The sequence below is a fragment of the Ceratotherium simum genome, chromosome 34 (genome assembly GCF_057802395.1).
Source record: "Ceratotherium simum simum isolate JZ-2026a chromosome 34, ASM5780239v1, whole genome shotgun sequence".
Classification (NCBI taxonomy): domain Eukaryota; kingdom Metazoa; phylum Chordata; class Mammalia; order Perissodactyla; family Rhinocerotidae; genus Ceratotherium; species Ceratotherium simum.
The window spans coordinates 13,149,653-13,177,611 of NC_141933.1; the positions used below are offsets into that span (position 1 = coordinate 13,149,653).

Sequence of the window (27,959 nt, forward strand, 5' to 3'; positions counted from 1 at the left end):
GAGCAGGACATAACTGAACATATAAGTAATCAACAAAAATTTTTTCATATGTTGTTAGAAGCTATACGGAAACTATATGTAAGTTAATGGGCTAGAGAATGGCTGGTGGTAGTGGTGGGGAAGTGTGGGGCACTAGAAAGAGTAACCAGGAAAATTCTTTCTGAGGAAGTGATAGTTTCATATTGATAGGAGAAAAATGATCATTGTATTTACAGAATTTTTTTTACATTTCAATTTTTTCTCCAGCTTTGTTGAGTTATAATAGACCAAGAGAAAATGTATATATTTACAGTGTACAAAGTGGTGTTTGGATCTATGTATACATTGTGAAATGGTTACCACATATCCATCACCTTACATAGTTGGCTTTTATTTGTGTTGGTGAGAACACTTCAGGTACTCTCTTAGCAAATTTCAAGTATAAATACAGTATTATTAACTATAGTCACCATGCTGTACATTAGATCTCCAGAAGTTATTCAATCGACTCACCTGAAACTTCGTACCCTTTGAACAACATCTCCCCATTTCCCTCACCCCCTAGCCCCTGCAACCACCATTCTCTTCTCTGCCTTTATGAGTATGACCTTTTTAGATTCCACATTTAAGTGAGATCATAGAGTGTTTGTCTTTCTGTCTCTGGCTTATTTCACTTAGCATACTGTCCTCCAGTTTCAACCATGTTGTTGTGAATGGCAGGAATTCCTTCATTTTTAAGGCAAAAAATATTTATGTGTATTTATATATATACTCATATAAGTTATACATATATATATAACATTTTCTTAGGCATTCAGCAGTTGACAGTCACTTAGGTTGATTTCATATCTCCGCTGTTGTGAATAATGCTACAATGAACACGAGAATGTAGATATCTCTTCAAGATAGGGATTTCATTTCCTGTGAATATATACCCAGAAGTGGGACTGCTGGATCCTACGGCAATTCTATTTTTAACTTTGAGAAATGTGCATCCTTTTTTCCGTAATGGCTGTATCAACTTACATTGCCAACAACAGTGTACAAATGTTCTATTTTCTTCACATCTTCATCAACACTTAGTATCTCTTGTCTGGTTTTTTATTTTTTTATTTATCTATTTTTTTGTGAGGAAAATCAGCCCTGAGCTAACATCCATGCTAATCCTCCTCTTTTTTTTGCTGAGGAAGACCAGCCCTGAGCTAACATCTATTGCCAATCGTCCTCCTTTTTCTCCCCAAAGCCCCAGTAGATAGTTGTATGTCATAGTTGCACATCCTTCTAGTTGCTGTATGTGGGACACGGCCTCAGCAAGGCTGGAGAAGCACTGCATCGGTGCGTGCCCGGGATCCGAACCCGGGTTGCCAGTAGCGGAGCGCGCGCACTTAACCGCTAAGCCCTGGGGCTGGCCCCTGGTTTTTTATTTTTTTGAGGAAGATTCACCCTGAGCTAACATCTGTTGCCAAACTTTCTCTCTTTTTTTTGTTTACTTGAGAAAGATTAGCCTTGAAATAACAGCTGTGCCAATCTTCCTCGACTTTGTATGTGGGTCACCACCACAGCATGGCTGATGAGTGGTGTAGGCCCGCACCCAGGATCTGAACCCGTGAACCCAGGCCACTGAAGCGGAGCATGCAAACATAAACACCACACCCTGGAACTAGCCCCTTCTCTTGCCTTTTTGATAATAGCCACTCTAGAAGGTATGAGATGATATTTCCGTCTAGTTTTTCTTTGCATATCACTGATGATTAGTGGTGTTGAGCACTTTTTGATATATCTGTTGGCCATTTTTCTTCTTCTTTGTAGAAATGTCTAGTCAGGTCCTTTGCCCATTTTCCCTTCCTCACTTGTTATTTGTTTCTCCAATATTTCATTTATATTTTACAGCTGTTGGTACATAGCATTTATTCCCATTTTTTCTGATAATCATGGCCTGAATTTCCTCTAAGGAACCACCATTCCCTTACTCCCAATTTATGCTGACTCTACCCCCAACTTATCCTAGATCTAGGCAATGGCAGAATTACACCAACTCACCTAGAGTGACTGGTTCTTGTGTCATTTAGCCTTGTGACTAAATAAAATCAATTACAGGAATGACTGACATTTCCAATCAAAGCTAATCCCAGCATTTTTGCTTCACTGACCAGGAAAGAGAGTCTCCCTCTTTTCTCTTACCTGTTGGGCTTGTGAGGATGTTGAGCTGTGAGAATAAGTCTGCTGCTACTAGCAGCCTTCATGCTACTGTATGAATCTTATCAGAGACAAATGCTCACAGAGAAGAGCAGACCTGAGAGGTCCAAGAAAGATCAGTTCCTAACAATGTCGGTTGAGTGTCTGAGTCAAGGTGTCCCTGGAGTTGGATCAAGCCCTAGGGTTCAGCCAATCCCTGAAGTTGGGCCAATCCCTGAAGTTTTAAATATATAAAGAAATTAAAATAGACCTATTTTAATAGTAGTGTAATACTATAATGTAATAGAAGTAGTGCAAAAATTGGGCAAAATCCTCCAACGGCTTCCTCTCTAATTCAGAATAAAAGACAAAGCTCATACTAAGCCCTACAAGATCCTATATCACTTGATGATTCACTATCTCTGGGATTTTGTAAAGTAGCCTACACTCATATTTACTGAGCTATTGCTTTGTGTTTATTTAAAATGGCCAAAGGGGGCCAGCCCAGTGGGGTAGTGGTTAAGTTCCCGTGCTTTGCTTTGGTGGCCTGGGGTCCGCAGATTCAGGTCCTGGGTGTGGACCTACACACTGCTCATCAAGCCACACTGTGGTGGCATCCCACATACATAGAGGACGACTTGCACAGATGTTAGCTCAGCAACAATCTTCCTCAAGCAAAAAGAGGAAGATTGGCAACCGATGTTAGCTCAGGGCCAATCTTCCTCAACCAAAAAAAAAGAAAAAAAAGGAAACATCAAAAAATAAGTAAAATAAAATGGCCAAGGAATGCCTTTCTTTGGTGAGAATTTTTGCATAGATGACCGTTTTTTTGTTTCTATTTATATAAGCAATCTAAGAGTAGTGCATTTTTAACTGTAAAAAGTTTGTATGAATAGTCAGGCTATTAGAGCAAGATGTTATGATTCTAACTAAAAGAAGACTGCCTGCTCTTCACATCATGTATTTTTAAAATTCTCAGTAATATAAAAGTCTGTTTTTATTGATTGATTTTTCTCCTGGTTATTGTAATTTTTCTGCTTCTTAGCATGTATAATAGTTTTTGATTAGATGCTGGATATTGTCATTTCTGTGTGGTTGAGTGCTCAAATTTTCTTTTAGCAAAGAGTTTTACACTTTATTTCTGGCAGCCAGTTAAACTGGAAGTCCAGTTTGATTCTTCTGAGACGTTTTAAAGCCTTTTTAGGGAGGCTTTAGACTTGTTATTACTCTTGGCTAGTTTAGATTTATTATTAAGGCATAATGAAACCGAGGACAAAAGAGTTAAATTTCCCTGGGTTAGAGTGAAACCCTGCCTTATACCCACAAGGTTAACATGAGAATCAAAGCAACCAAAGTTTCTGAGTTTGGTTTGCAGAATAGCAGGAGGACCACTGATCAGAGAGTAGCTTGCCAACAGCCCTCCCACCTGGCTAGGCATTGTGCTGGGGCATGGAGAAAATAAAATGACCAATTGAAAAGTTTAGACATCCAGGACTAAAAATCCACTGTGTGCAACACATAGAACTCTCCCAAATTTGCACGTGATCCATAAAAAAATATGAAAGACAGTCATGCCTGTGCAGAATAGTCTTAGAACTTCAGCCCCCATGCCACATGCTCCCCCTCCTCTGCCTAAAACCCCAGATAAAAACCGTTCCCTTTTTCCCTTAGAGGAGGTGGGTCTAGTTTTAACTCCCACCTCCTTGTCTGGCTGCCTTTGGATAATAAACCTCTTTCTTTGACATAGCCTGGCCTTCCAGTTATTGGCCCTCCTGTGTGGCCAGTAAATGAACTTGTGTTTGTGTTCGGTAACAATAACTTTCCTGAAGGTCTTTACTCTACACCCCAAGTAATCATAGAAGACTCTGCATTTCAACTGATTGGAACTTGAATGTCTCCCAGCTCTGTGTGAGTTCTGGAAATCATTCAGCTTAGAAATACCTAACTACCTGGTTATTCTTTGATTGGACTTTTGGAATTTCAGCCTGTAAATGGATCCTATTTGGCAAGGAATTTAAAAGGACTTTCTTGCCGATTTCTGTGTCTCTGCGTAGCTACCTCCTAAATGGTTCATTACTCACTAATACTTGCTGCCTCAACTCCCTCATACTCTGATTTCTATCTTCTAAGTACAGTAAGATCTGTAGGAATCCATCTGCCTGACCATGGTCTGGAAAGGTCCTTCATGAAGAAAATCAGAGTAATTGTTATATTCACATCTGTTTCCGTTTTCTCAGTGTTGAACTCCCTGCATTGACTACTATCCAATGTCCACAGGCATTGTTTAAAATTTTTTCCAGTTTTCTAATTATACAGAGTGGGAGACTAAGTCTGTTTCCATGGTGACTGGAATAATTGTGCTTTAACTTTAAAAGGATGCCTATAAAAAGAGATGGCTTTTCTTCATTCTGTTGACTCCATCTGGAAACCTCTTACTCTCCTTTGTCTAACTCTCTTTTCATTTGTCTGTCTCTTATTCATTCAAGAAGTCTCCAATTAGATGTCCCCTTCTCCAGGAAGTCTCCTCTGCATCACGAAAGTCAGATTAATTGGCCCTCCTATAAGATCTCCTAGAATACTCTTCTTTATCTTGCAAAGAACTGATTACTCTGAATTATGATGGTATGTTTACTTGTCTGTATGCCCCATAATGTATAAGCTCATTGAGGGCAGGGACTCTATCATTGTTCACCATTTTTTTCTGCAGCACATAGCACACTGCTTGGCTCATAGTAACTTTTCTCTGAGAAAAGGTTGAATGAAAGAGAACTGAACACAACTTTGCTTTCCTCGTCCATGTAAAATAAGTTTTGATTTTATATTACAGATGAAGAATCTTGGGTTCAGAGAAATAACAAAGGCATGCAATAAATGATTGGTATTGAGTTTGTCTTAATCAAAGGCCAGGCTATATCTAGGATACCAGCTTCCTCTTTGATTTAGGAATGTGCCAGATTAATTATTGCCATGCAACCAACTTGTTGTCATTTTACAGACATTTATCTCTGATGATGTAATTTCATGTAAACAATATATGTAAATTGTGTATAGAATGGCAACACACAGTTCTCTAGGGAGACAAGGGGAATGTGTGAAATCATGAAAAGTAGCTTTTCAAATGATTTTAAATGTCATTAAATTAGGTTGTGTAAATAAAGATCTTTGAGCAGAGTCTGACATGCAGTAAACTCTCAACCACTGATCCCCAGCCATGTACATTGTATACTCTGATATCCCACTAATAGTGGTAACAACCACCATTATTTTCCTATAAAAGAGTGTATGGAGCAGTCACTGCTTGTTCATCTAATTTCACAGTTGACATCCACGCCCATTTAGGGACACAGACTCGGTTGGCACTTCCGACATAAAAAAGGAACTAGCTGTGCATGTCAGAAATACTTAGCACCGCCTTTTGGATTTAGAAAAACTGCTAGGACAGGAATGCAGATTTAGACTGAGTGAGGTGTGGAGTAGGGGAAAGTGATTGTATCTCAACCAAAGGCACTTGCCCAGCGTCTCTGGCATTCATTAGACACACGCAGATGTTGCAGTCTTGAAGAAAGGTAAGCCCAGGCACGTGCCTTCTGATGCTTTTGGGCTGAGGGTTTTCTCATCCACTGGTTTTAAGATCCCTGAGACTGGAAGGAGAGAGGATGAGGTCACCTCCCATGGCACAAGCTGGTGTTCCAGGTTGGGGTGGGTTGAGTGCACCTTTAACTGTACGATTTGGGGGTTTGGGCATCAATCTTTGCTGTAGAGGATGGGGTAAGGACAGGCTCCTGACAGCTGATGCTGGATGAGGTTGTTTTAGTTACTTTTCTTCTCTAAAGCCCCAGGCAATCAGGTACATGAAAGCAATACTTAACACTGTTGACGAATTATTCCATGTACTCTTGATGCCCTTCTTCCATGGTCTTTATTCTCTGTCTCTGACATGTTATTTTTGTATTTGATGTTTAAAAAAAAATCTGCCACATGCAGAATCTGGTGGAGATGTTGCAGGGCAAAGTTGAGGTCACCAGGCTTAGCAGACCCCAAGATGGACTGAGGCCTGAGCCAGTTCTCCCACTATCTTTGGCACCATTCTTGAGACACCCAAGGCATAAACTGAGGCTTCTCATGAGGAAGTCTACTAATGAACGAGACTTTGTAGATTCTTAGCATTCTTGGGATCAGAAAGAAGCTTGAATGCATTGTGCCCAATGCATTCTTTCCTCAAATGAGGTAAAGGAAACCCAGAGAAAGGAAATAATTTTTCCAGAGTCACACCAGTTAGTAAAAGAGCTAGGAATGGAACCGAGACTTCTTGCTTCCTAATCTAGGCCTTTTCCATGCTCAGGTCACCATTTCTACATTAACATCATCCTCCTCCATCAAACCATCCAAGTTCAGGCTGCCTTTGGCCTTCTATTCTATTTCATAAGTTTACAAGGAAGGAGATGCAGCTCCTTCAGACCATCTTCCTCATGCTCCCTCCTTGGAAACTGTGCCCCATGAGGGGGATAGTGACACAAAAATAAGGAAACAAAAGATAGATCTTGATACTGATCCACAAGGAGAGTGTGGAAGAAGAGGGGGGCGTTTTCTAGGTTTCTCTACATCTGTAACAAGAACAACAATGACGCTGTAGTTGTCGATGTCCCAATATATGTCTCACATGATGGGACGAGACTAGCATTCAGAGTGTTCCCAAATTGGGAAAAATTGTCCCTCATATCTATCTAATGTTTTCTGTAGTTTTGATCTCCTATATATTTGAATATAGGAAAGTTAAGCACTGGAGAAAAACACAAATTTTTGTCTTTGGGGAATTTACTTTTCCTAGGTAAGTAACACACAGATGTCTATGCAATGAAGGTAGGATCAGTTATATGAATTGATAGCCAGGTTTTTTATAAAGACAGAGCACCAGGCCTGAGTGATCAAGATCTGATGTATGTTAGCACAGAACTATGGAAAGGTCATATGAGTCATTTTAATACAGTGTCTGCTCTGGAGAAAGTCACAGCCTTATTAAACTTAGAGGGAAACCACCAGCGATGTTTGATAAGACTGAACCTACGCGTCCTAAATCCTGTCTAAAGGTATGTCTGGGAGATCAATGCAGAGGTTCCTTTGCATTAAAAGAAGTCAACTCAGGTACATACTCAGCTAGATTAAGAAGAATCATTGGTACCTTAGAACACTTTTGGTCTCTATGAGGTAAAAGAGAAATAACTAAGGCTTCTTAAACCCCTCCTTACAATCATAGGTTGAGTGAGCCATGTGTGGGGAGTGGAGGAGGTGGGGATTTGTACCTGAGAGAAGGCAGAGACTGTGCAATATTGTCAGTATGTGACAAGATCAAATCCCGGGGGGGTTTTGTTGTTGTTGCAGAGTGGCTGTGGGAGGGGTGGAACACTCTTGCCAATGGGTTCAAGACCTGCAAATGTCTCCATATAGGAATGAAATTGCTGCTCTGGAAGTATTAAAATAAGTCAAATGTATTTGTGGCTTCACAAATAAAAGGAGAGAGATTCAACATAAGGTTAGGAGAGTGGATATGGGCTGAAGTAGCAGAATTTCTCCAATCAACTACATTACCCACATAATTACTTTATAGTAAGGGCACTGGGATGGCAAGGGAGAATTTTTGAGGGGAGGGCAACAGAATTGTTTTTGCACTTTAGCATGATCATTCTGGCCACAAAGTGGAGAATGAACCAGACATATGTGCTCTCAAGTGGACACAGGAGAAGATTAAGAAGATTTGAGAATATTCCTGATGAAAATTCCATGATAGCTTGGTCTGAGGATGTGGGAGAAGTGCCCAGAGTTGAAATGGTTGTGTAGGGTCAGAAGAACAGGACTGATTTGGACATGAAGGTGAGTAAGAGAAAGTATCAATGACGAACTACCAGGTTTTTTAACATGGACAACTGAGCTAATTATTAGGCCTAAGAAAAACCCTTGGAATCCCATAATCCTCTTATGGTTCTTGTTAACTTTAGCTTTTGCCATTCTATGTTAGGAACTAACTGTAGCATTCTGAAATAATCTCCTCTACGTACTTTATATTGCAACATTAATTTTTTGAAAAAAATAAAAGTGTTGAGGAAGGCTGCATGTCTTCTGTTTAAGTCTTCTAATGCTTGAAGTGAAAATTCTCTCTATTCCTCTCTGGGACAAGTTGCTACATGAAGATCAAATTATGGGCTTTAATATAATGACTTTAAATTATGCTCAGAGGGGCAGATCTCCCAAGAAAAACTGGATTAGAGAATGTGGATTAGTTTGAAGGCCAAAAAGAAAGCTACCTCTTTTAGTTTCTTTTGTTTCAATTGAGATATTGGGTTCTGCTCGGGGGATGCTCAAGCATACAGAAAAGTCTGAACATACCTACTCGGCAATGTATAATATGTTACCTACCTCACAAACCCAGTTATCATCGGGACAGACTGTAAGATAAAGAGGAGTGTCTCATGGCCTGTCTCTACGTAGTCTTCTATGTAGCTGATTCCAGGAGAGCATAAAACAGAGGATAAGGCTGATCTTTCCGAGCAACCTTTGAGAAAAATTGCAAAGGAGATGGAGACTCAATCGCTGACCACATGGCTCAATGTGCCATGACACAGGCTCTAACAAGAGGTGTAAGAGAGGTGCAAGACCCTCTCCTCTGCCTCTCCACCTCCCTTATGGCCGGAGAAAGTTGGTGCAATAGGATGTCAGAAAGAAAGTCCCTCACTAGCATGTCTTTGAGTGACAGGAAGTGTTAGAGGAAGTTTATGTTTTATATGTAAAGGCAAAAAATGGGTAAATAGCAGTAGTAACAACAATAACAATAGTTAATAAGTAGTTAGTTTTCATGATTGAAATGCACTGATTAAATGCATTATCTCATTATTAAATTCCCACAAGACGTAGGCACTATTATTTACAGTATAGAGTTCTAGAAACACAAGATTAAGTAACTTGAGTAAAGAGTGGCAGAGCTGGATTGAAATCCAGGTGGTAGAATTCCAGAGCCTCTTTGCTTAAGAAGACCCACTATACTAGTCTGGTGAAGGGAAGAACATTTGGTGTGTTTCTACCTTTTCGCTCTGATGGATAATGCTGCTACCAAAATGCGTATACAAGTTTTTGTGTGCACTTCTATTTTCGTATCTCTTTGGTGTTTACCTGGGAGTGGAACTGTTGAGTCATATGGTAAGTCTCCCTTTTACATTTTGAGGTCCTGCCAAACTGTTTTCCAAAGTGGCTGCACCAATTTCCTATCTCAACATCAATGTTTGAGGGTTCCAATTTCTCCACATTCTCATCACCACGTGTTACTGTCTGTGTTTATTTTTTCCATCCTAGTAGGTGTGAAGTGGTATCTCTTTGTGGTTTTGGTTTACACTTCTTTCATGACAAAGGATGTTGAGCTTTTTTTCAGGTGCTTATCAGCCATTTGCCTATTTTCCTTGGAGAAATGACTATTCAAATTCCTTGTCCATTTTTAAGTTGGGTTATTGTTCTTTTTTATAATTGAATTGTAAGAGTTCTTTGTGTATTCTGAATACAAGTCGCTTATCAGATGTAGGATTTGCAAATATCTTCTCCCATTCTGTAAGTTTTCTTTTCACTCTCTTCACGGTGCCCTCTGAAGTAGGAAAATTGCTAATTTTGAAGAAGTCTAATGTATCTCTGTTTTTTTTAATTGCTTGAGCTTTTATTTGTATAGCTAAGGAACCATCGCCTAACCCAAGTTCACAAAGACTAACGCCTATGTTTCCTTCTAATAGTTCTGTATATTTAGCCCTTATATTTAGGTCTTTGATCCATCTTAAGTTAATTTTTTTGTTTGTTATGAAGAAGGGTCTAACTTTGTTCTTTCAATGAATTGGGAAGTGTTCTTCCTCTTCTCATTTTTCAGAGTTTTTGAAGAAGGCTTATTAATTCTTCATAAAATGCTTAAAAACTTTCACCTTCGAAACCATATGGGCCTGGGCTTTTCTTGGTGGGAATTATTTAGATTACTAATTTAGTTTCTTGTTATATAGCTATGTAGCTTTTGTTCTTCTTCTTGATTCAGTTTCACTAGTTAGTATCTCTATAGGAATTTGACTATTTCATCTAAGTTGTCTAATTTATTGGCATACAGTTGTTCTTAGTATTCCCTTATAATTTTTTTTATTTCCGTAAGGTTGGTAATCATGTTCCCTTTTTCATTCTTGACTTTATTAATTTCTCCTCTCACCTTTCCTTGCTCAGTCTAGCTAAAGGGTTTCTAATTTTGTGGATCTTTTCAAAGAAAATCCCTTCTCAAGGGTTCCTTACTGTTGTGGCTGTTGTCTATATTTTGTTTATCTGTTGTTATTTTTGTGTTGTTAGTTTAGTGACTCCTTGATCTCCTCTGTGAAAAATGTATTTTTTGTAATCTGTGGACATTGAGCTTTCTACTTGATTAGCTTCATGGCTAGCTAATGATTTAACAGATATCCTTAAGAGCCTTAAAACAAGAAGTTTCCTATTCTTTTCTGTTAAGCTGTGTGTGTGTGTGTGTGTGTGTGTGTGTGTGCATTGGGGCAAGTTCAATGCTCCAGTGGTTTAAAACACTGTCTTAGCCTTTCCTTCAACCTGCACAGAGTCTTAAGATCAGCCATAGTTGAGGAGTTAGGGACTTCTCAGGTCTTTCCTGGGCATGCACACAACCTGCACGTGTGCATGACCTTCTGAATTCCCAGGTACACCTCAGAAATTGTTCAAAGCTCCCTGAATGTACCTCATTCCTGTTATTTTTTCTTTTAATTTTTTTTATCCAGCTTTTTCTTTGTCCCAATTGCTGTCAGTACCTCAGAAAGCTGTGAATTAAAAAATTTCTGATGATTGTTTTTGACAAGTACCTTGGGGTTATGGCTTCTCTCCCTGAATGAACTCTAAATCAGATCAAATAAAGACCAGATCTCTGAGTGAAGTTTTTCTAGATAGTTGCCAAACGGATCAAATAGTGTCAATTCTCTGAGGAGGGGGCTTTTTAGGGATTTCAAATCCTATTCTAACCCCTCCAGAGCCTGTTAGGCTACCACTTTTTAGAGTTTCCATGGTTCTAAGGCTTCTGGTTTTCAGGGATAACACAGAGAACAGAGTCGAGAGAGAGTAATGAGATGAGCAGAAGTTAAAACACGACAAATCTCAAAAAAAAAAAAAAATAGAGAAAATCAATGAAACCAAGGGTTGGTTCTTCAAAGATCAACAAAATTGACAAAACTTAGGTAGATAAACTAAGACAAAAAGATAGAAGACTCAAATAACTAAAACTAGAAATGAAAGAGAGGACATTCGTACCAATTTTACAGAAATAATAAAAGGATTATAAGTGAGTACTATGAACAATTGTACTCCAAAAAAGTAAGATAAACAAAATGAAATCAATAAGTTTCTAGAAACACACAATCTACCTGGACAGAGTCTTAAATAAATAGAAAATAGGAAGAGATTTATAACTAGTAAGGATATTTAATGAATAATTTAAAAACTCCCCAAAAGGAAAAGCCAAGGATGAGATAGCTTGACTGGAGAAATCTACTAAACATTTAAAGAAGAATTAACATCAATCTTTATCAAAATCTTCCAAAAAATTCAAGAGCAGGGGACACCTCCTAAGTCATTCTATGAGGCCAGTATCACTCTGATGATTCCAAAGCCAGATAAAGACATTACAAGGACGAAAACCACAGACCACTAACCCTTTTGATTATTGATGCAAATATCCTCAGCAAAGTACTAGCAAACTGAATTCAACAGCATATTTAAAAGCTTATATATCATGACCAAGTGGGACTTATACCTAGAATGCAAGGATAGTCCAATATATGAAAATGGATCAATATAATATACCACATTAACAGAATGATGTAAAGAATAACATGTGATCCTCTCAATTGATGTGGAAAAAGCATTGGTCACAATTCAACATCCTCTTATGACAAAACAATTCAGAAAACTAACAATGGAAGGAAACTACCTCAACATAATAAAGGCCATATATGAAAAACCTACAGTAAACATCATACCAAACGATGAAAGATGAAACCTTTTCCTCTAAGATCAGGAACAAAGCAAGGATGCCTGCATTTGCCACTTCTATTCAACATAGAAATGGAAATCCTGGTCAGAGCAATTAGGCCACAAAAGAAATAAAAGCCTTAGAAATTGGAAAGAATAAAGCAAAATTATCTGCATTCACAGATGACATGTTCTTATATGTACAAAACCTCAAATACCCATACACAGAAAAACTGTTAGAACTAAGAAATTAATTCAGCAAAGTTGTAGGATACAAAATCAACACACAAAAATTAGTTTCTTTTCTATACACTAACGATGAAGAATCTGAAAAGGAAATTAGGAAAATAATTTTATTTATAATGGCATCAAAAGAAGAAAATATTTAGGCATGAACTTAACTATGGAGGTGAGACTTTCACACTGAAAATTACAAAACATTGCTGAAAGAAATTGAAGATGACACAAATAAATGGAAAGACACCCTGTGTTCCTGGACTGGAAGACTTAATATTGTTAAGATGTAAGTATTGAATAGACTCAATGCAATACCTATGAAAATTCCAGTGATATATATTTTTTGAAGAAATAGAAAAATCCATCCTAAAATTCATATGGAATCTCAAGGGAATCCGAATAGCCAAAACAATCTTGAAAAATAAAAATAAATTTGGAGGTGTCACACTTCCTGATTTAAAAACTAACAACAAAATCATGGTAATCAAAACAGTGTGGTACTAGCATTGAAATAGACCTATAGGTCAGTGGAATGAAATAGCCCAGAAATAAACCCTCACCTATATGGTCAAATGATATTCAACAAGGGTGCCAAGACCTGTAAATGGAGAGAGGACAGTCTTTTCAACAAATAGTGTTGGGAAAACTGGATATCCGTAAGCAAAAAAATGAAGTTGGATCCTTACCTTACATCGTATACATGCAAAAATTAATTCAGAATAGATCAAAGATCCAATAGTAAGAGCTAAATTATAAAATTCTCAGAAAAAAACATAGATTGAAATTTTCATGACATTAAGTTTGACAATGATTTCTTGCAAATGACACCAAAAGCACAGGCAACAACAACAAAAAATAGATAAGTTGAACATCATCAAAACTAAAAACTTTTGTTCATAAAAGGAGACTGTCAGCAGAGGGAAAAGACAACCCATGGAATGGAGAAAATATTTGCAGAGCATGTATCTGATCAGGAATTGACATCCAGAATACATAAAGAACTCAACAACAACAAAACAAAAACCTGATTCAAAAATGGACAAAATACTTGAACAGACATTTCTCCAGTTAAGATATACAAATGGCCAAGAATCACATGAAAAGATGCTCAACATTACTAGCCATTAGGAAACTGTAAATCAAACCCACAATGAGATACCACTTCACACCCGTTGGGAAGGCTATTGTCAAAAAAAAAAAAAAAATCCAAAACAAAACAAAAAAAAACCCAGACACTAAGAAGTTGGGCAAGGATGTGGAGAAATTGGAGCCCTTGTGCATTGCTGGGGGGAACGTAAAATAGTGCCAACACTGTGGAAAACAGCATGGTGACTTCTAAAAAGTTAATCTTAGAATTCCCTTCTGGTAATATGATCCAACATTTCCACTTCTGGATATATACCCCAAAAAAGTGAGAGCAGGGACTTGAACAGATAATTGTATACCCATGTACATAGCAATGTTATTCACAATAGCCAAAAGGTGGATGCAAACTAAGTGTCTATTGACTGATGATTAGATACACATATGTGGTTTATACATACAATGGAACGTTATTCAGCCTTAAAAAGAAAAGAAATTTTCACACATAGCTAAAACATGGGTGAACTTTGAAGCCATTTTGTTGAGTGAAATAAGGCAGTCACAAAAGAATAAATATTGTATGATTCCACTTATATGAGGTTCCTAGAGTAGTTAAATTCATAGAGACAGAAAGTAGAATGGTGGTTGCCAAGATCTGGGGAGAGGTGGACATGTGGAGTTAGGATGTAATGGGTACAGTGTTAGCCAAGGAAGTTGAAAAAGTTTTGGAGATGGAGGTGGGAATGTTTGCACAACAATGTAAATGTACTTAAAGCTATGGAACTACACACTTAAAAATGGTTAAAATTGTAAATTGTAGGCTGTGAATATTTTACCACAAGTAAAAATGACAAAGCTCAATATTGTTACTTAGATTCAGCCATCTTCTTGGAATAAATGCTCCTGGGATTGTTGCAAGATCTTGGTTAATGTCCAGAGTTCTGAAAAAGTTGATTTTGACAATTTGTCCAGTGTTCTCATTACTTTTAATGAGGCGTAGATTTTCATGCCCTCGCTCGATAATTCTGGAGGTGCTTTTCTCTCTACCATATTTTCTATTTCTGGTGGTCACACTTATTTTTCTGCTTGTTTTATCTCTTCTCTTGCTTTTTAGTTAACGGATTACATTTACTTGTTAATTATTATTCATTCGTTTTCTCATACATTTTCCTCTCTTCACTGAAAAATCACACGACCCATTTCTTATCTTTATTGGTAACTCTTGATTTTTTTCATTCTTGCTCAAAATCTAGAGTTACTCCCTTCACCCATATCCCAAAGAGCACAAGGACATTAGAAGACCAATTCTCATCAATGCAATCCCAAATTTTGCTTTCTGGGGGTCTAGTATTTCATACTTTGCCCTCATGTTTAACCTAATAAATTAGATATTGTTATTCTTATTTTGTGCAAACTGTGTGTTCATGCAGGTTCACCAGTTTCTTTGCTCACCATTCCTTCTTGTATCATAGAACATCATCATGGGTTTTATAAGCTTTACTTTTGAAGTACATCATTTAGAAGTTCTATTTCGTAAATATCTGTGCTGGTAAACTCTGTCAGACATTTACTTTTCTGAAAATGTTTTTATTTTACCCTTGATTTACCAGTACAGTGCTGGTGCATAAAAAATATTCTACGTGTATCGTTGTTTGAAAATGTTTTTCTGTTGTTTTCTGGCTTGAATTGCTATCAGTCTAATTGCCATTACTTTGCATGTGATCTACCTTTTCTGTTCTACTACTTGAAAGATCATCTTTGTTCTTTGCTATCTTATAAATTCACTACAATCTGTTTCAATATAGATTTCTTAAAGACACTGTTTTGTGTGTTATATAACATGTGTGCGTGCGTTTAAGTATTTCATCAAAGAAAATATATAGTTATCATCATTCCAAATGTTGCCAATTTTGCCTATCCTGCATTTATTATCTTCTCTCTTTCTGGAACTATAATTATACATGTTCTAGAACTTTTAATTCTTTACTTCTAATCTTTTAACCTGTATTCTATTATGACCATTTCCTTGTCTCTCTGTATGGCTTCTGGGTGATTTCTTCAGAAATTAGTTCATTAATTCTCTATTCGGCTATTCCTTCTATTTCAGACACTGACCAATTTTTTTTAAATGTCAACATTATCTTTTTTCTCATTTGAAATTTGTCATGTTACTTTTTGCACTTTCTGTGCTTTCTCACTTTTGTGATTCCATTTTTTATTTCAATATTTTATCCATATTTAGTACATATTCTGTATTTCATTATGCTAATATCTGAAGCACTTGGTGTTTCTCATAGCTAAATCTCATGGTTTCTTGGTTTTTGCGCATTTGGTGATCTGAGATGGTGATGTTACATTCAGATGATCCTAATCTGTGGGATTTCTTGGAGACTTACGTCAAGAATGCTTGCTTCCTTCTCTGTGGGCTCCCACGTAAGATTTCTTCAGAGACAGATGGCTTTCTACAAAAGTAGCTTTTTGATGTGATTTCTCTTTTATTACTGCCTTTGACTTCTCAGAACTATACTTGTCCAGGGAAGCTACAGCTATCAACTGGTGTATTCATTCCCAGGTTATAAACAATAATATATGTTTTAGACATCAGTGAGCCTCTTATCTTTGAGAAGTGTACGCTGAAAATCTATGGCCATAGTGTCCTGTGTCCTTCATACTCTCTACATTTCCCCGAAATTCATCCTTATCCTATCTTTGTAGTTTTTAACAGTCATTTCAGCTGAGTTATGGGGATTGTACTTGTTTCCAGTTTCAAAATGGAGTTCCAAATTTCTTTCTCCATATTGATTTAGGAAATTTTCTAGACTAGAAGAAGAAACATTGACTTTTTGGTTATGTCCCTATTTACTTTCAGATCTTACCTATTTTAATATCCTTCACATTATGTACTGCTTATGAATTATGAATTATAAATTTCTGTCTTCTTATTTTTGTAACTTTAATTTCCTTATTATTTTATGATTTTCTATTTGGTGCTTTTCATTTTACTGCTTTCCAGAACTTGGAATGTATACGTAACTAAAATTAAATTTATGTTTTAAATGATTAATCTTTTATTTTCATTTGGACTATTTTCTCTATCTATCTTTAAAATTGACTCATTTTTTTCTGATTTCCACCAGGTTTATTCATAGATAACCAATAATGTAGTTCCTTTGGCATACTATATATAAATATAGGTTAATAATCCTTTCCAGAGAAATCTGAATTCTTTTCCAGTACATAGAAAATTTGTGCTACTAGAACATTCTTTTACTTTTTGCTGCCAATAAAAGGGTACACTTCTCCAAACTTGACATTTTTACAGAGCCCCCAAAAAGCATCAGTGGTATCAGAATTGATAGTGGCTTGGCAGAGTCTTACCAAGTTTTACTTCCCTCAAAATTTATGAAAGTGAGTCATACGACATCTTAATATGGATTCACATAAGTAGATAAAAACGTTCATGTGACTTAAACCTATATCCACAAACCCTGATTGGGGTTACTATATTGAGGAGAGAAAGCAACATAAGAGTATCATATTTCTGCTTTCAGTCTCAGAAAGATAATTTTATATGTCCTTGCTAGGCATTGCCAAGTCAGGATTTAAAGCATTTTAATGAGACAAGAGATTTAAATTTTTTGTGCCAGGTATATGACTCAAAATGATAAATTCCATCCCCAAATTCCAGCGGTTATAGGGTGAAATCTAAGATTACATAAATTGTATTTAGTAAAGATGGACGTGGGCAAAGTTTCCAGCTCTGAGAATGTCACTGTGCCCTGATTAGAAAGAAAGACTACAAAATGCAGTAAATTGGAATGCAGAGCATTCTGTGCATGTTATTACTATTAAAAAAAGTCATCTTTCAAAGGAGAAATGGCTGAAATCAAGGGAATATGCAGTAATTGGGATAGAGATAAAACCTGAGTGCACTCTTGATATATGAACGTGAAGACATTTCCTTAATTTGAGAGGCCAGCATATTCACCTCAATTCTATCCACATGTCCCTCTCTTCCATACTTTCTAGCATCTTGAAGTCACATGACATTTCTCTCAATATCTTTCTCTTTCTCTCTCCTTGTTCTACTTTGCCAGCTGGTCTTTGAAAGAATTATATTTTGCGAAGATGTTCTAATAGCTGTTATATTAGGGAAAGGCATGTAGACGAGAGGTTGTTCTATCATTTCCAGGATCTCTTACTAAATTACATTTCTTATTGTAGCACCTTTTCTGTTGCCATGACAACCGTGCAACGAATGGAACAGACCACACCAAGGGCTGGCCCTGTTGTGTACGAGCTGGGACAACATACTACTCTAAATGCATATATGTGGAAAGGGAAGCCAGAGAAATTCTTGAAGGGGGAACCCAAAGTTCTGGGGGTAAGTCAGTTGAGATCTGGGAGAAGACCAATCATGTTGTAGAACCACAACGGATCAGATCTAACACCAAATACTCTGTCCCACTAGCCTCATATTACATCAGCCAGCCCTAGGAACATCAGTATTTGGTGTGCAGGCCCTATCACTTGAAAAATGATACAATATTCTATTACATCATGCTTCTGATTTAGTGGTATTTAAAATATAGTGACTTCAGATCTACTCTAGGCTTGTGAGTCATCCATGGTAACTATATTTAACTTCAGCATGGAAGAGGAAAGACAAAAAAAAAAGGCCACATCTGCACCAATTGGTGTCCCATCCACAGAACTTTCTGATAGCTGATGGCCCCATATTGTTACTATCTCACTCTGGGCAATTTTGTTAGCCTTCTTCTATCCTCTCTGCATTTATGTCTGGAGTCTCACGTCAATGTGCAAAAGAAATGGGCAGTTTAAAAAAAGACAGGTTAGTGCAGGTGGAAGGACAGTGAATACAGAGGTTTACCTCTGGCCCAAGCTTTAAACCAATGGGACAAAGTCATTATGACACTTTGTATCCTTTTGAATGCCATGGGGTAATGTACTCCACTTTCTCTATTTTAGACCCCTGTGTTCACTCATGTCCTCACGCCCCAGACCCCAGGAAGATGGCACATTGTGTTTCTCTTTGTCTCCCCTTGTACATGCTCTCCTTCCTTAGATTACTTCTCCTTGTTAGAGTATTTGCTTTGTAATTTCTGGATCACTTCTGTCTGAGCATGTGTGAAGGAGAGCAACAGTTGTGGTAGGAGTAGCATCTTTGGTAGGTATCATAAAGCAGTTTTGGGTAGGTCTGGGTAAACTCTTTTTTATCTTGAAATTACAGAGGCAATTGTGATAGCTATACCAAGAGATAATTTTAGTAAGTTCATATATCCACAGTTCTTTATATGAAAGAAAAGTGACAGGAGAATATCAAGAAGACCATCTGACAGTTTCAAAAGATAGAGAAGGGTAACATTGTGGTTGGAACAGGGTGGCTTGGGAGCCACTTTTGTGGTAGATAATCAGTTTTTACTTTCTTCATTTTTTCTAGGTTGTGCAGATCCTCATTGCCTTAATGAACTTCAGCTTGGGGATGATAATGATTAGTCTCATGGTGTCATCTGGTGGAATTTATTATTACTGTCCCTTATCAGTGTACGCAGCATACACAATTTGGGGCTCGGTAATGGTGAGCAGAATATCGTCTGATATAGTTGGAGACAACATGACATGGTTGTTAATATCCTGAGTTTAGGAATCATAGCCTAACGCTATCCTGTAGTTCTATAATTTTGGGAAAGATCTTTAACCTCTTTTTACTCAATTTTCTCATAGTTAAAGTAGCAATAATAATGTAAAACTCATAGGAAGCTAGGCAATTTGTACAGATAATGTGTATCAGTTAGGAGATATTAGAGCAGCATGTAGCAAAAAATCCAAACCAGAATGGATTAAACAGTGAAAGCATTGATTATTTCACAAGAAGAAGCCTGCTGCCCAAACATTTCCAGGGTTGGTTAATTCTGGAGTTACTTCGTTGAGGTAACCTCACTGAGGATTTCCGCCATACCATATCAGACTTGTTAGCACATTTATTGTTCATAAATGTTTTGTAATGCATAAATGTTTCATGTTCCCAAGCCAACTATGGGAAAAGGTCATGGATTTGCCATTATTGGCTTGGACTAATCAAGAGTCACCTCTATGGCTGGGAAGGGTTCATGGAAGCTCATGGGACACTGAGCAAAATGAGGATTTTGTTAGCAATGAAGAAGAGGAGACATGGCTGGTATGCAGGCAATTTAGAGTCAACTATCAAATCTTAGCAAATGGTTAGCTTAGCAAATGCAATTGCTGTTAGTTAAATTTTGTATCTGAAGCTCAATACCAATAAATATAATTAAAGTTAAATTAAATTTAGGAAAATTTAAAAATATTTCCCCAGAACAAAATACAAGAGAGTTTCTCTGCAAATTGAGAGTGTAAATGGAGTATAAAGTATCAAGTTTTATCTACTGACAAGAGGAAAAGACATTTATAAACTGGGTTTGTGTTAGAATCAGGGAATCTATTCAGTTGTTGTAGAGTTCCATTGATCTACAAAGTTGAGAATGAGATAGTGTAGAGTGTAAAGTCTATAATGAGCTGGCTTTTTGTGCCCCCATGCCTGTTTATAGAAAAAATGCAAGCTTTGAAGAATAGCAAATGCTGTTCTATTTCTGGCTGGGTAGTTGTCCAATGTTTTACATATCTGATCATACGGATGCCAATGGTAGCTTTTATTAAACTCTTACTATAATCTAGGCCCTCTCCTAATTGGTTTCTATGTGCAATTCCATTTCAAACAATCAACACAAACTTCTGAGAAAGGATTTGTCATTGTCCTCACTTTATGGATGAAAAAAATGGGACATAGAGAGATTAAGTAACTTGCCCAAAATCACACAGTTTTTTGGCACGTGAATCAGGGAACAAATAGGATCAGTCTAATTTCAGTATTTCAGGCATCTAACCACTCTAGTTTTATGTTTCCCCTTTCATTTCCTTTTCAAGACCACTTTGAAAACCAGTTTTTGTTATTTATACTTTTACACGTGTTCAATAGATTACCAGGAACTGCAGGAGCTGTGTTTGTCAATTGATGCATCCCTTAGACTATTGTAGGAATCCCACTAGATGAGCTTTGCTTAATTGGTGGAACATTTTTTGCTGCTACCTTCAGTTATTCTTGCAACCTTATGCCAAACTTCCCCTGTGAAGTACCTTATACAGTACAAAATCCAACACGGAGAACCATTCACAAATTTCTCTTATTTTTGGCCCTTTCATCTCCAGTAGAGCTACATGTTCTTTATGAGAATCCTACAAAATTATCCCCACGTTAGTTTATTCAAGTTTTCTTTTATGTACTTTTAGAACATTTTAAAGTTTTACTTCTATACATCTTTCGCATTCCTCGTTAAGTTTTTTCTCTCAGAAATTTTATATATATTTTTGCTGTGGTAAATGAAGTTGTCTTAATAAATCCTCTCTTCAAACACAAAAACACACACATATTTATAATATGTATATATCACTTCTGTATATAATGATGTGCCTCACTGAATTTACTTAGAGTTTACAGTAGTGTTTAGTTGAGAATCTTGGATGTTTGCAATATAACATTCATATTTAAACAACAGTAATTTTAACCATTTACTTCAAATATTTTTCTTGTATAATCTTTTGCTTAATATACTAAGAATGCTAATACATAATACATCTTAATCTTGATTTTGACTTTATGAGATGGGCCTATTGTTTTCCCCATTAAACATGAAGAACTTTTAGACTGAGACAGATGTTCTGTTACATTCAAAAAATTCAACTCTTCAGGTTTTATAAATAATGTTTGTCAATAATAATGTTTAATTCTATTAAATGTCTTATCAACATTGAAAATGTGAATAGCAATTACCATACGTGTTTTCTCCTTATATCCATTAATTTCATAAATTATAATAATATTTTAATGTCAAAATATCTAGACATTTGAAGAGATACTCCACACATTCATGATTCATTTCATATAATATGATGGGGGAGTCTCCCTGCTATTTTTTTCCCAGAGGAGACTTAGTTTACATTAATCATCTCTGTGTCTTGGTATTTAAAAATTTGTTGAAGAAATTGATCAAATTCTTTCATTAGATCAGTCATTTTTTGGTATTAAGATAGACTTTTTAAAACTTCTGAAATCAAATTTGGAAAGCAAACCTAGAATCTCAAACAGTTAAATAGTTAAAGGCAGGGAGTCCAATAGACTTCACTATAGTCATTTTAGCTAAATGGAAAATAATTACCCAATGGATGAAGTCAAATGAAATAGCATATTCTAATCATCATATAATACAGAATTTAAAAATTTTGTTTGCTACTATTTTATTTACAAATTTTAATAGTCATTTTAAATGAAAATAATCATTTGATTTTTTCTTTTGTAATACCTTACTAAATTTTGGCGCCATATTAGAGTTACTCCATATCTTGAATTGAGAAGCTTTCTTTATATTTCAATCCCCTAAACACTTTAAATACCATCACAGTTAGACAATTTCTGAAAGGCTTGATAAATTCTCCTGTGAATCCATCCGGTAGAATTTCTCTGTTGTTTCTGGTCAAAGGGGACAGTTATTTACAAACTTTTGTGTTTCTTCCAATATAATTGGTCTGTTGAACATATTTATCATATTTTGGGATAAGTTCTAGTAAGTTATGACTTCCAATATTTGTTTAAATATTTTTACCTGTATTTTTTCTCTTGTTATTAGTTTCTTATTTCAGGGTCCTTGTCAATTGCAGCAGGAACCAGCACTGCAAGGGGCCTGGTGAGTAACATTTCCGCTGTTGTGTTCCAAAAGAAGCAGGATTAACCACGTATGTATTCTGCCAGAATAGAAAACAAATGGTGTTTGTTTGCAAAAAAAATCAGGAGAGATTGTAAGTTTTCCCTAGTTGGATCAGTCTTCCAAACATTGCAAGCAAAAATTGGCTGATAATAGAATTGCCGATGTGAGAGTGAACATTTGGGAAGCTCGTTGCTGGGAGAATCCTTATGAAAATATAGAAAATTCCTGAGAAGATACCTCACATGCATCGATCATACAAACTCTACAACTTGAGATCCAGTCCCCCATGATAGAGGCACAAAATGCTGGCGAGGCCTCATATTTATTGACTTATTGATGAAAATACATATTCCAATTGTATGCAGAAAGGATTTTGATTCAGTTTGCAATGAAAGAAATTCAGAATAAGGCACTTAAATAAGAAGAAGCAAATTTAAAACAAAGCTTTCATGCCAATATGTCTTTCACAAAGCCAATAGAAGGCAAAAGTCCAGATCTCAACAAATATTGTTCCTAGCTAAAGACCACATTTGAGTTTTCTTCCCTCAAAGATAAATATCAAAGTATGGAGGTGATCAGTATGGCTTTTCCAAGTCTGACCTCAATGTCTCTCCCAGGCCTCTCCTCCAGATGTCAACATAACGATTAAAATCTACCTCGTGCTACAGCCACACTCTCATACTTTCTTGAGGAATTTTAGTTCTTATAAAAAGCCTCCATAACTTCACTGAGAGAGAGAATGTAAGAAACGGAATACACACCAAAGGGAGATAATACATAAAGGGCACGGAGGCATGAGAGGCAAGCAGCACTTAGAAAATAATGAGAAGTCAGACACCTGGAACAGAACATGGTAGGAGATGGAAACAGACAGGACTGTCCAGCTAAAGTGTGAAGAGTATTGAAAGCCCTGCTTAAGGAGAATGGAGTTGATCTCATGTGCCCATGGGAGTCATCTGAAGGATTTAAGCATGGGATAACAGGATCATCATGTTGTGTTTGCACAAGAGATTAGTGTTGAAACTACTCTAAGGAAAGAGACAAGTTAGGAGACCATTGCAATAATCAAGATAGAGAAGATGAACTGGGTTGAACAAGAAGTGGTGGGTCTAAGGTGGTTGATGGAGACGTGTCTGAGGATGTTGTTGGATTCTTTAATTGATTTTTCTTTTTTTCTAGGTCCAAGGTAGCCTAGGAGTGAACATCACCAGCTCTGTCTTTGCTGCAGCAGGGATCTTAGTCACTATCTTCAGCCTAGCTCTTTCAGCAGCCCGTCACAATATGTGTAAAAATTATGAGAAATTGGAGAACTGTTCCCTGCTCATATCTATGTTAATGGTTAGTGCTTCCTCTTTTCATGGGATATTGTGGTGGAAGCAAGTCACAAGAGCCCTGGTTCTGGCAAAAGCAACAATCAGTATCCCCTAATTGATGAATCACTTTGGGAAGTTAGAAGTGAGTGACAATTAGGGCAATCTTTTATTTAGGAGTCAGACCCACATCTCATCTCTCTCTTTGTTCCTTCTCCAAATGTGATGAGGGAAAGTGGGAAGAAAGCTCCTAGTTATAAGACACTTACTCTGTAATAATTAGTGTGCCAAGCATTTTGCATAATTTTTCCTGTTTCATTTCAAAACTCCGGTAAGCTTGTGTTGCTATCCACTCCAAAAATAGAGCCCACGTGTCAGTCTCTATATGTCCCAGGACTTCTTGATGGAGCCTGATGCAGTTACCTGGTTCTCTAATAATAAAGTAAAATTGTCTCGAACATTGTCTGACAAATGGTGACTAACCCAGTATCCCTCCCAACATCGCTGGATGTTCTTGCAAGATTAAGCACTTTGGGCATCAACGTCCAGCTCCTGGCAAGTTCTCAAACTCTATTCCGTCCTTTACTACTTTTCTGTGCCACTTGCCCTCATCTATGCATTATCCTAATTGCTTTACTCTCCAAATAACCACTTACACAAGATTTTGTAGGTAGTTAAACTTTTTGAAGTTTTGATTGAGTGTGGGGAGGAAGAGTTATTGCTGCACCCATAGCAGACCAAAATGCAATGAAATCTTTATTACTAAAAAGTCTCGTAGCCATTCTCAATACCACTCAGTTTTCTGTTATCTCCCTTCCATTTGAGCTTACAGCCTTTCACTGTGCTGCTTAGTTCTTTCTCTCATTGTCTCCTTTCCTCACCCAAATCTGGAAACTCTGCATGCTTCCTAAGTTCTTATGCAGATCAATCACATTACCTTTTCTTCATTCTTAGCTAATCCTAGGAGAATCTTGAGTGCTATATACTCACACTAAAAAAACCCTTCAGTGTTTTTGCTAAAATAATTTACTTCCCTTGAGATTTCTAATTCTTCCTTCCACTTATAAGGGTCCTGTAATTATTTTGGGCTCATTGGATAACCCAGGATAATCCCTCAGTCTCCTGGTCACCTTAAAACTTATTCCCTTCTGCAAACTTAATTCTCCTTTGCCATGTAACTTGACAGGTTCTCAGAATAAGGATTTGGACCTCTTTGGTCTATTATTATTCTGCCTTCACTTACTAAGTTATGAGATCATATTCTTATGTCATCTATATGAAATTCCTGTTTTGAAAAACGAAGTTGATAATTAACTTTATGATCCCTGCCCCCCGTTTATAGCATTTCTGTATTCTGTATGGACAATAGCAATATAAAGTTGAGGGTAGGGAAAAAATGATTATTTTCTTAGTGAAATAAAGTGAGAAGATAAGTGACATTCAGCAGGCTAAGAACTAGATCAGGGTATGGCTGCAATTAGGAGCCAGTTTTTCTGACCTCTGGCCAATGCTTCTGCTCTTTTGGTACTGTAATCAGTGGTCAATGTTTTGAACTTGTTGTGTCTAGTCCTCACATTTCCTTGTTATGAATTTGTTCTTAGGGTATGGATGGGATGGTGCTCATTTTAAGTGTGCTAGAGTTCTGCATTGCAGTGTCACTCTCTGTCTTTGGATGCAAAGTAACCTGTGGTAATCCTGATAAGGTGAGTATCAGGCTTCCCTTGAAGATATCTGCATTCATCTTCTATATCTGTGTGATAAATTACACAAAGAGGCATAAAACAACACACATTTATGATCTCTCAGTTTCCGTGGGTCAAGAGTGTGGGCACAGCTTAGCTGGGTTCTCTGCTCAGGGTTTATAAGGCTGTAATCCAGTTGTTGGCTGTGGCTGTGGTCTCAGGTGAGGCCTCTGTCCTCTTCCATGCTCACAGGCAGAGTTTATTTCCTCTCAGCTGTGGAACTCACAACAACTTACTTCTACCTTGGAGCCTACAGGAAAGCAAAAGTCTCTGGTGCATTAAGGCTTTTTTACAGGGTTCATATGATTAAATCAAGTATTCAGAATAATGTCCATTTTGATAAACTCAAAGTCAGCTGATTAGTAACCTGCTCACAGAATTGATATCCTATCATATACAGAGGTCCCACCCATACTCCAGGATAGGGAATCATTCAGGCACGTGGTTGACCGAATGTCGTCTTAGAATTCTGCCTACCACAATGGATGAAGAAAAGCTATTTTCCTTCACTCTTTCTCCCTCAAAGGGCATCCTGAGTTAGCCCAGATCAGAATACTTCACAATGGAGAGGTCCCCAGACAGTGCGAGATAATACTCCACTATCCTATTATTGCAGCCTTCCCTGGGCTGCTGAAGAAAGTCAGGGTTTCATAATTCTCTATCACTGTGCACACACCTGCCCATTCTCTTACTCTGAGACGTGCAGCAGATCCTCCTGGTTGCGGAACAGAAAGAATGTCACATGGAGAGGACTGGGAAATGGGAGGAGAGAAGACACCAAGGGGCACTAGGAAGACTAGAACAAGGATATCTTCCAAGAAAATTGAAGGTTCCGGGGTGAGAAAATGATATTAAAAGTCCAAGAGATGCTCATTAGTTTCATTACCCAAAGGCCAGGGGCAGTCAAACACCAAAACTAAATCATAAAATAGTAAGAGTTTGATGAGATTATTATTCTGGTGCTCTTCTCTTCCATTTTGTGCCTCTTTACTTTCTTTTGGGGATCCCATGCTACACCACATCTCCTACCCCACAGCCCTTCCCCACAGAGGGAGATTGACTAAATCACGTTAACTATACTAGTGGACTCTTCCATTATAAGACCCTAGAAGCTAGAGTTTCTCAGCCATTCCCAGTGATTTCGTAATTTCATGAAGTGAAGAATTTGAACTAGAGAGCAAACTTCTTAGTGATGTTGATGTCAAAATAGCTAGGCCCGTGTTCTCTTCAGCCCCTAGAGTAGTTACAGAGCTCGGAAATATTGTTCCCCTTAATAGCACTGGTTATAGAGCTGGAAGTTGTGAATCAAGGAAAATAATGGCTTTGGTGCATATAATGCCTACTTCTTTACTTCTTCCTGGGTCACCCGTCTGCACACACTGCATTTCACATTGAAATTGTGGTGGAAGGACCAGCATTTTCCTTAGTTTCCTAAATGACTCCTGCCATGCTGGGTCAGTGTGGGTTGTGCAATGCTTTAGTCATGGCCAGCAAAGCAATGATTTGGGTATGCTGTTGCCATCAGCATGAACAACCTGTTTGGAAGAACAGCTCTATCTTTTCCATGACACCTTGGTTTACCCTCTCCTAAAGAATGCCTGAGAAACCCCATCAAATTGATGTTGAGACTGAATTCAGAGAAGAAAGGGTAGTCTTTGATCATGATGACACTGTCTGGACAGGAAAGGGAAAGCCCAAGTTCATTTGCTTGGCTCACCTATGGCATTCTGATTGATTCCACAGGTTGTGCTCATTCAGCCATCAAATCCTGATATGGCAGAAACAGCATCTCCTGCACCAGTCACAGAAGATTTGATGCCACCAGCATATCAAAAGCAAATGTTCCAGGAAACCTATATTGACAGTTATGCAAGAACCCCACTTGGGAAAGTACCAGAATCCAACTCTGATTTTAATATATAAATATAAAATTCAGAACTATGCTCTCATTATCCCCCAAGAACTCAACAACTCACTTCGCTGACTCTTTATCAACAATAGCAGAAGCTAAATAAATATATCATGCATTTAAGGAGTGAATAGCACTTGAATGGTTTTCACCCAGCTTCCGGGCTTTTGGGAAAGGAAATGAAGGTGGTAAATAAGATTGGGAAGAAGGGCAAATAGATATTGCTGAAGTGAAGCCTCCATGCAGACTGCATATTTCTGCTTCCCTGGCCAATACTCTTCCCACTTGTTTGAATTTCTTTTCCTGCCTTTGGGAACACAAGGTTGTTTTTACCTTCAGAAAGTTGAGATGTATGGCTTTTCCCTCCCTTTCCTTTTCCTGCTTTCCTTAACCCATAGAAAATACCTTCAAACAGCACAGTAGGTCCTTTTATGTGCACAAACCATTATTAGTATAACACACACAGAGTAAAAAATCACATCATGGATTAGATTCAAGATATATTTTCTCTCTCTCTCTCTCCTTTTCTTCCCTCTCTCTCATTCTCTCTCCTACAGGGCAGGGTTATATCCTCATCAAATTTGTATCCAGTGCCATATATGTGATTGTGCAATAGATGGTATTTGCTGAATGGTCGTTAAATACATTTGATTTATTACAGAGCAAAAATAAATTAAATAAAATGAGACCCAATAAG

General features: G+C 37.4%; 1 protein-coding gene across 2 annotated transcripts; it reads left to right on the forward strand.

Moving 5' to 3' along the window:
- The first annotated feature begins 5,580 nt into the window (after positions 1-5,580).
- LOC101391264 (membrane-spanning 4-domains subfamily A member 4A-like) lies at positions 5,581-27,950 on the forward strand. Of its 2 annotated transcripts, none has more exons than XM_014792864.2 (7): positions 5,581-5,720; positions 17,728-17,887; positions 18,965-19,102; positions 22,224-22,280; positions 23,481-23,639; positions 25,213-25,314; positions 27,097-27,950. In XM_014792864.2, exons 2-7 carry the CDS (start codon positions 17,744-17,746, stop codon positions 27,274-27,276), a joined length of 780 nt encoding a protein of 259 aa, XP_014648350.2. In that variant the 5' UTR covers positions 5,581-5,720; positions 17,728-17,743; the 3' UTR covers positions 27,277-27,950. The 2 variants fall into 2 exon arrangements, with proteins under 2 accessions (XP_014648350.2, XP_087278980.1); XM_087422854.1 differs by lacking the exon at positions 5,581-5,720 and adding an exon at positions 7,911-8,022.
- The last annotated feature ends 9 nt before the right edge of the window (positions 27,951-27,959 follow it).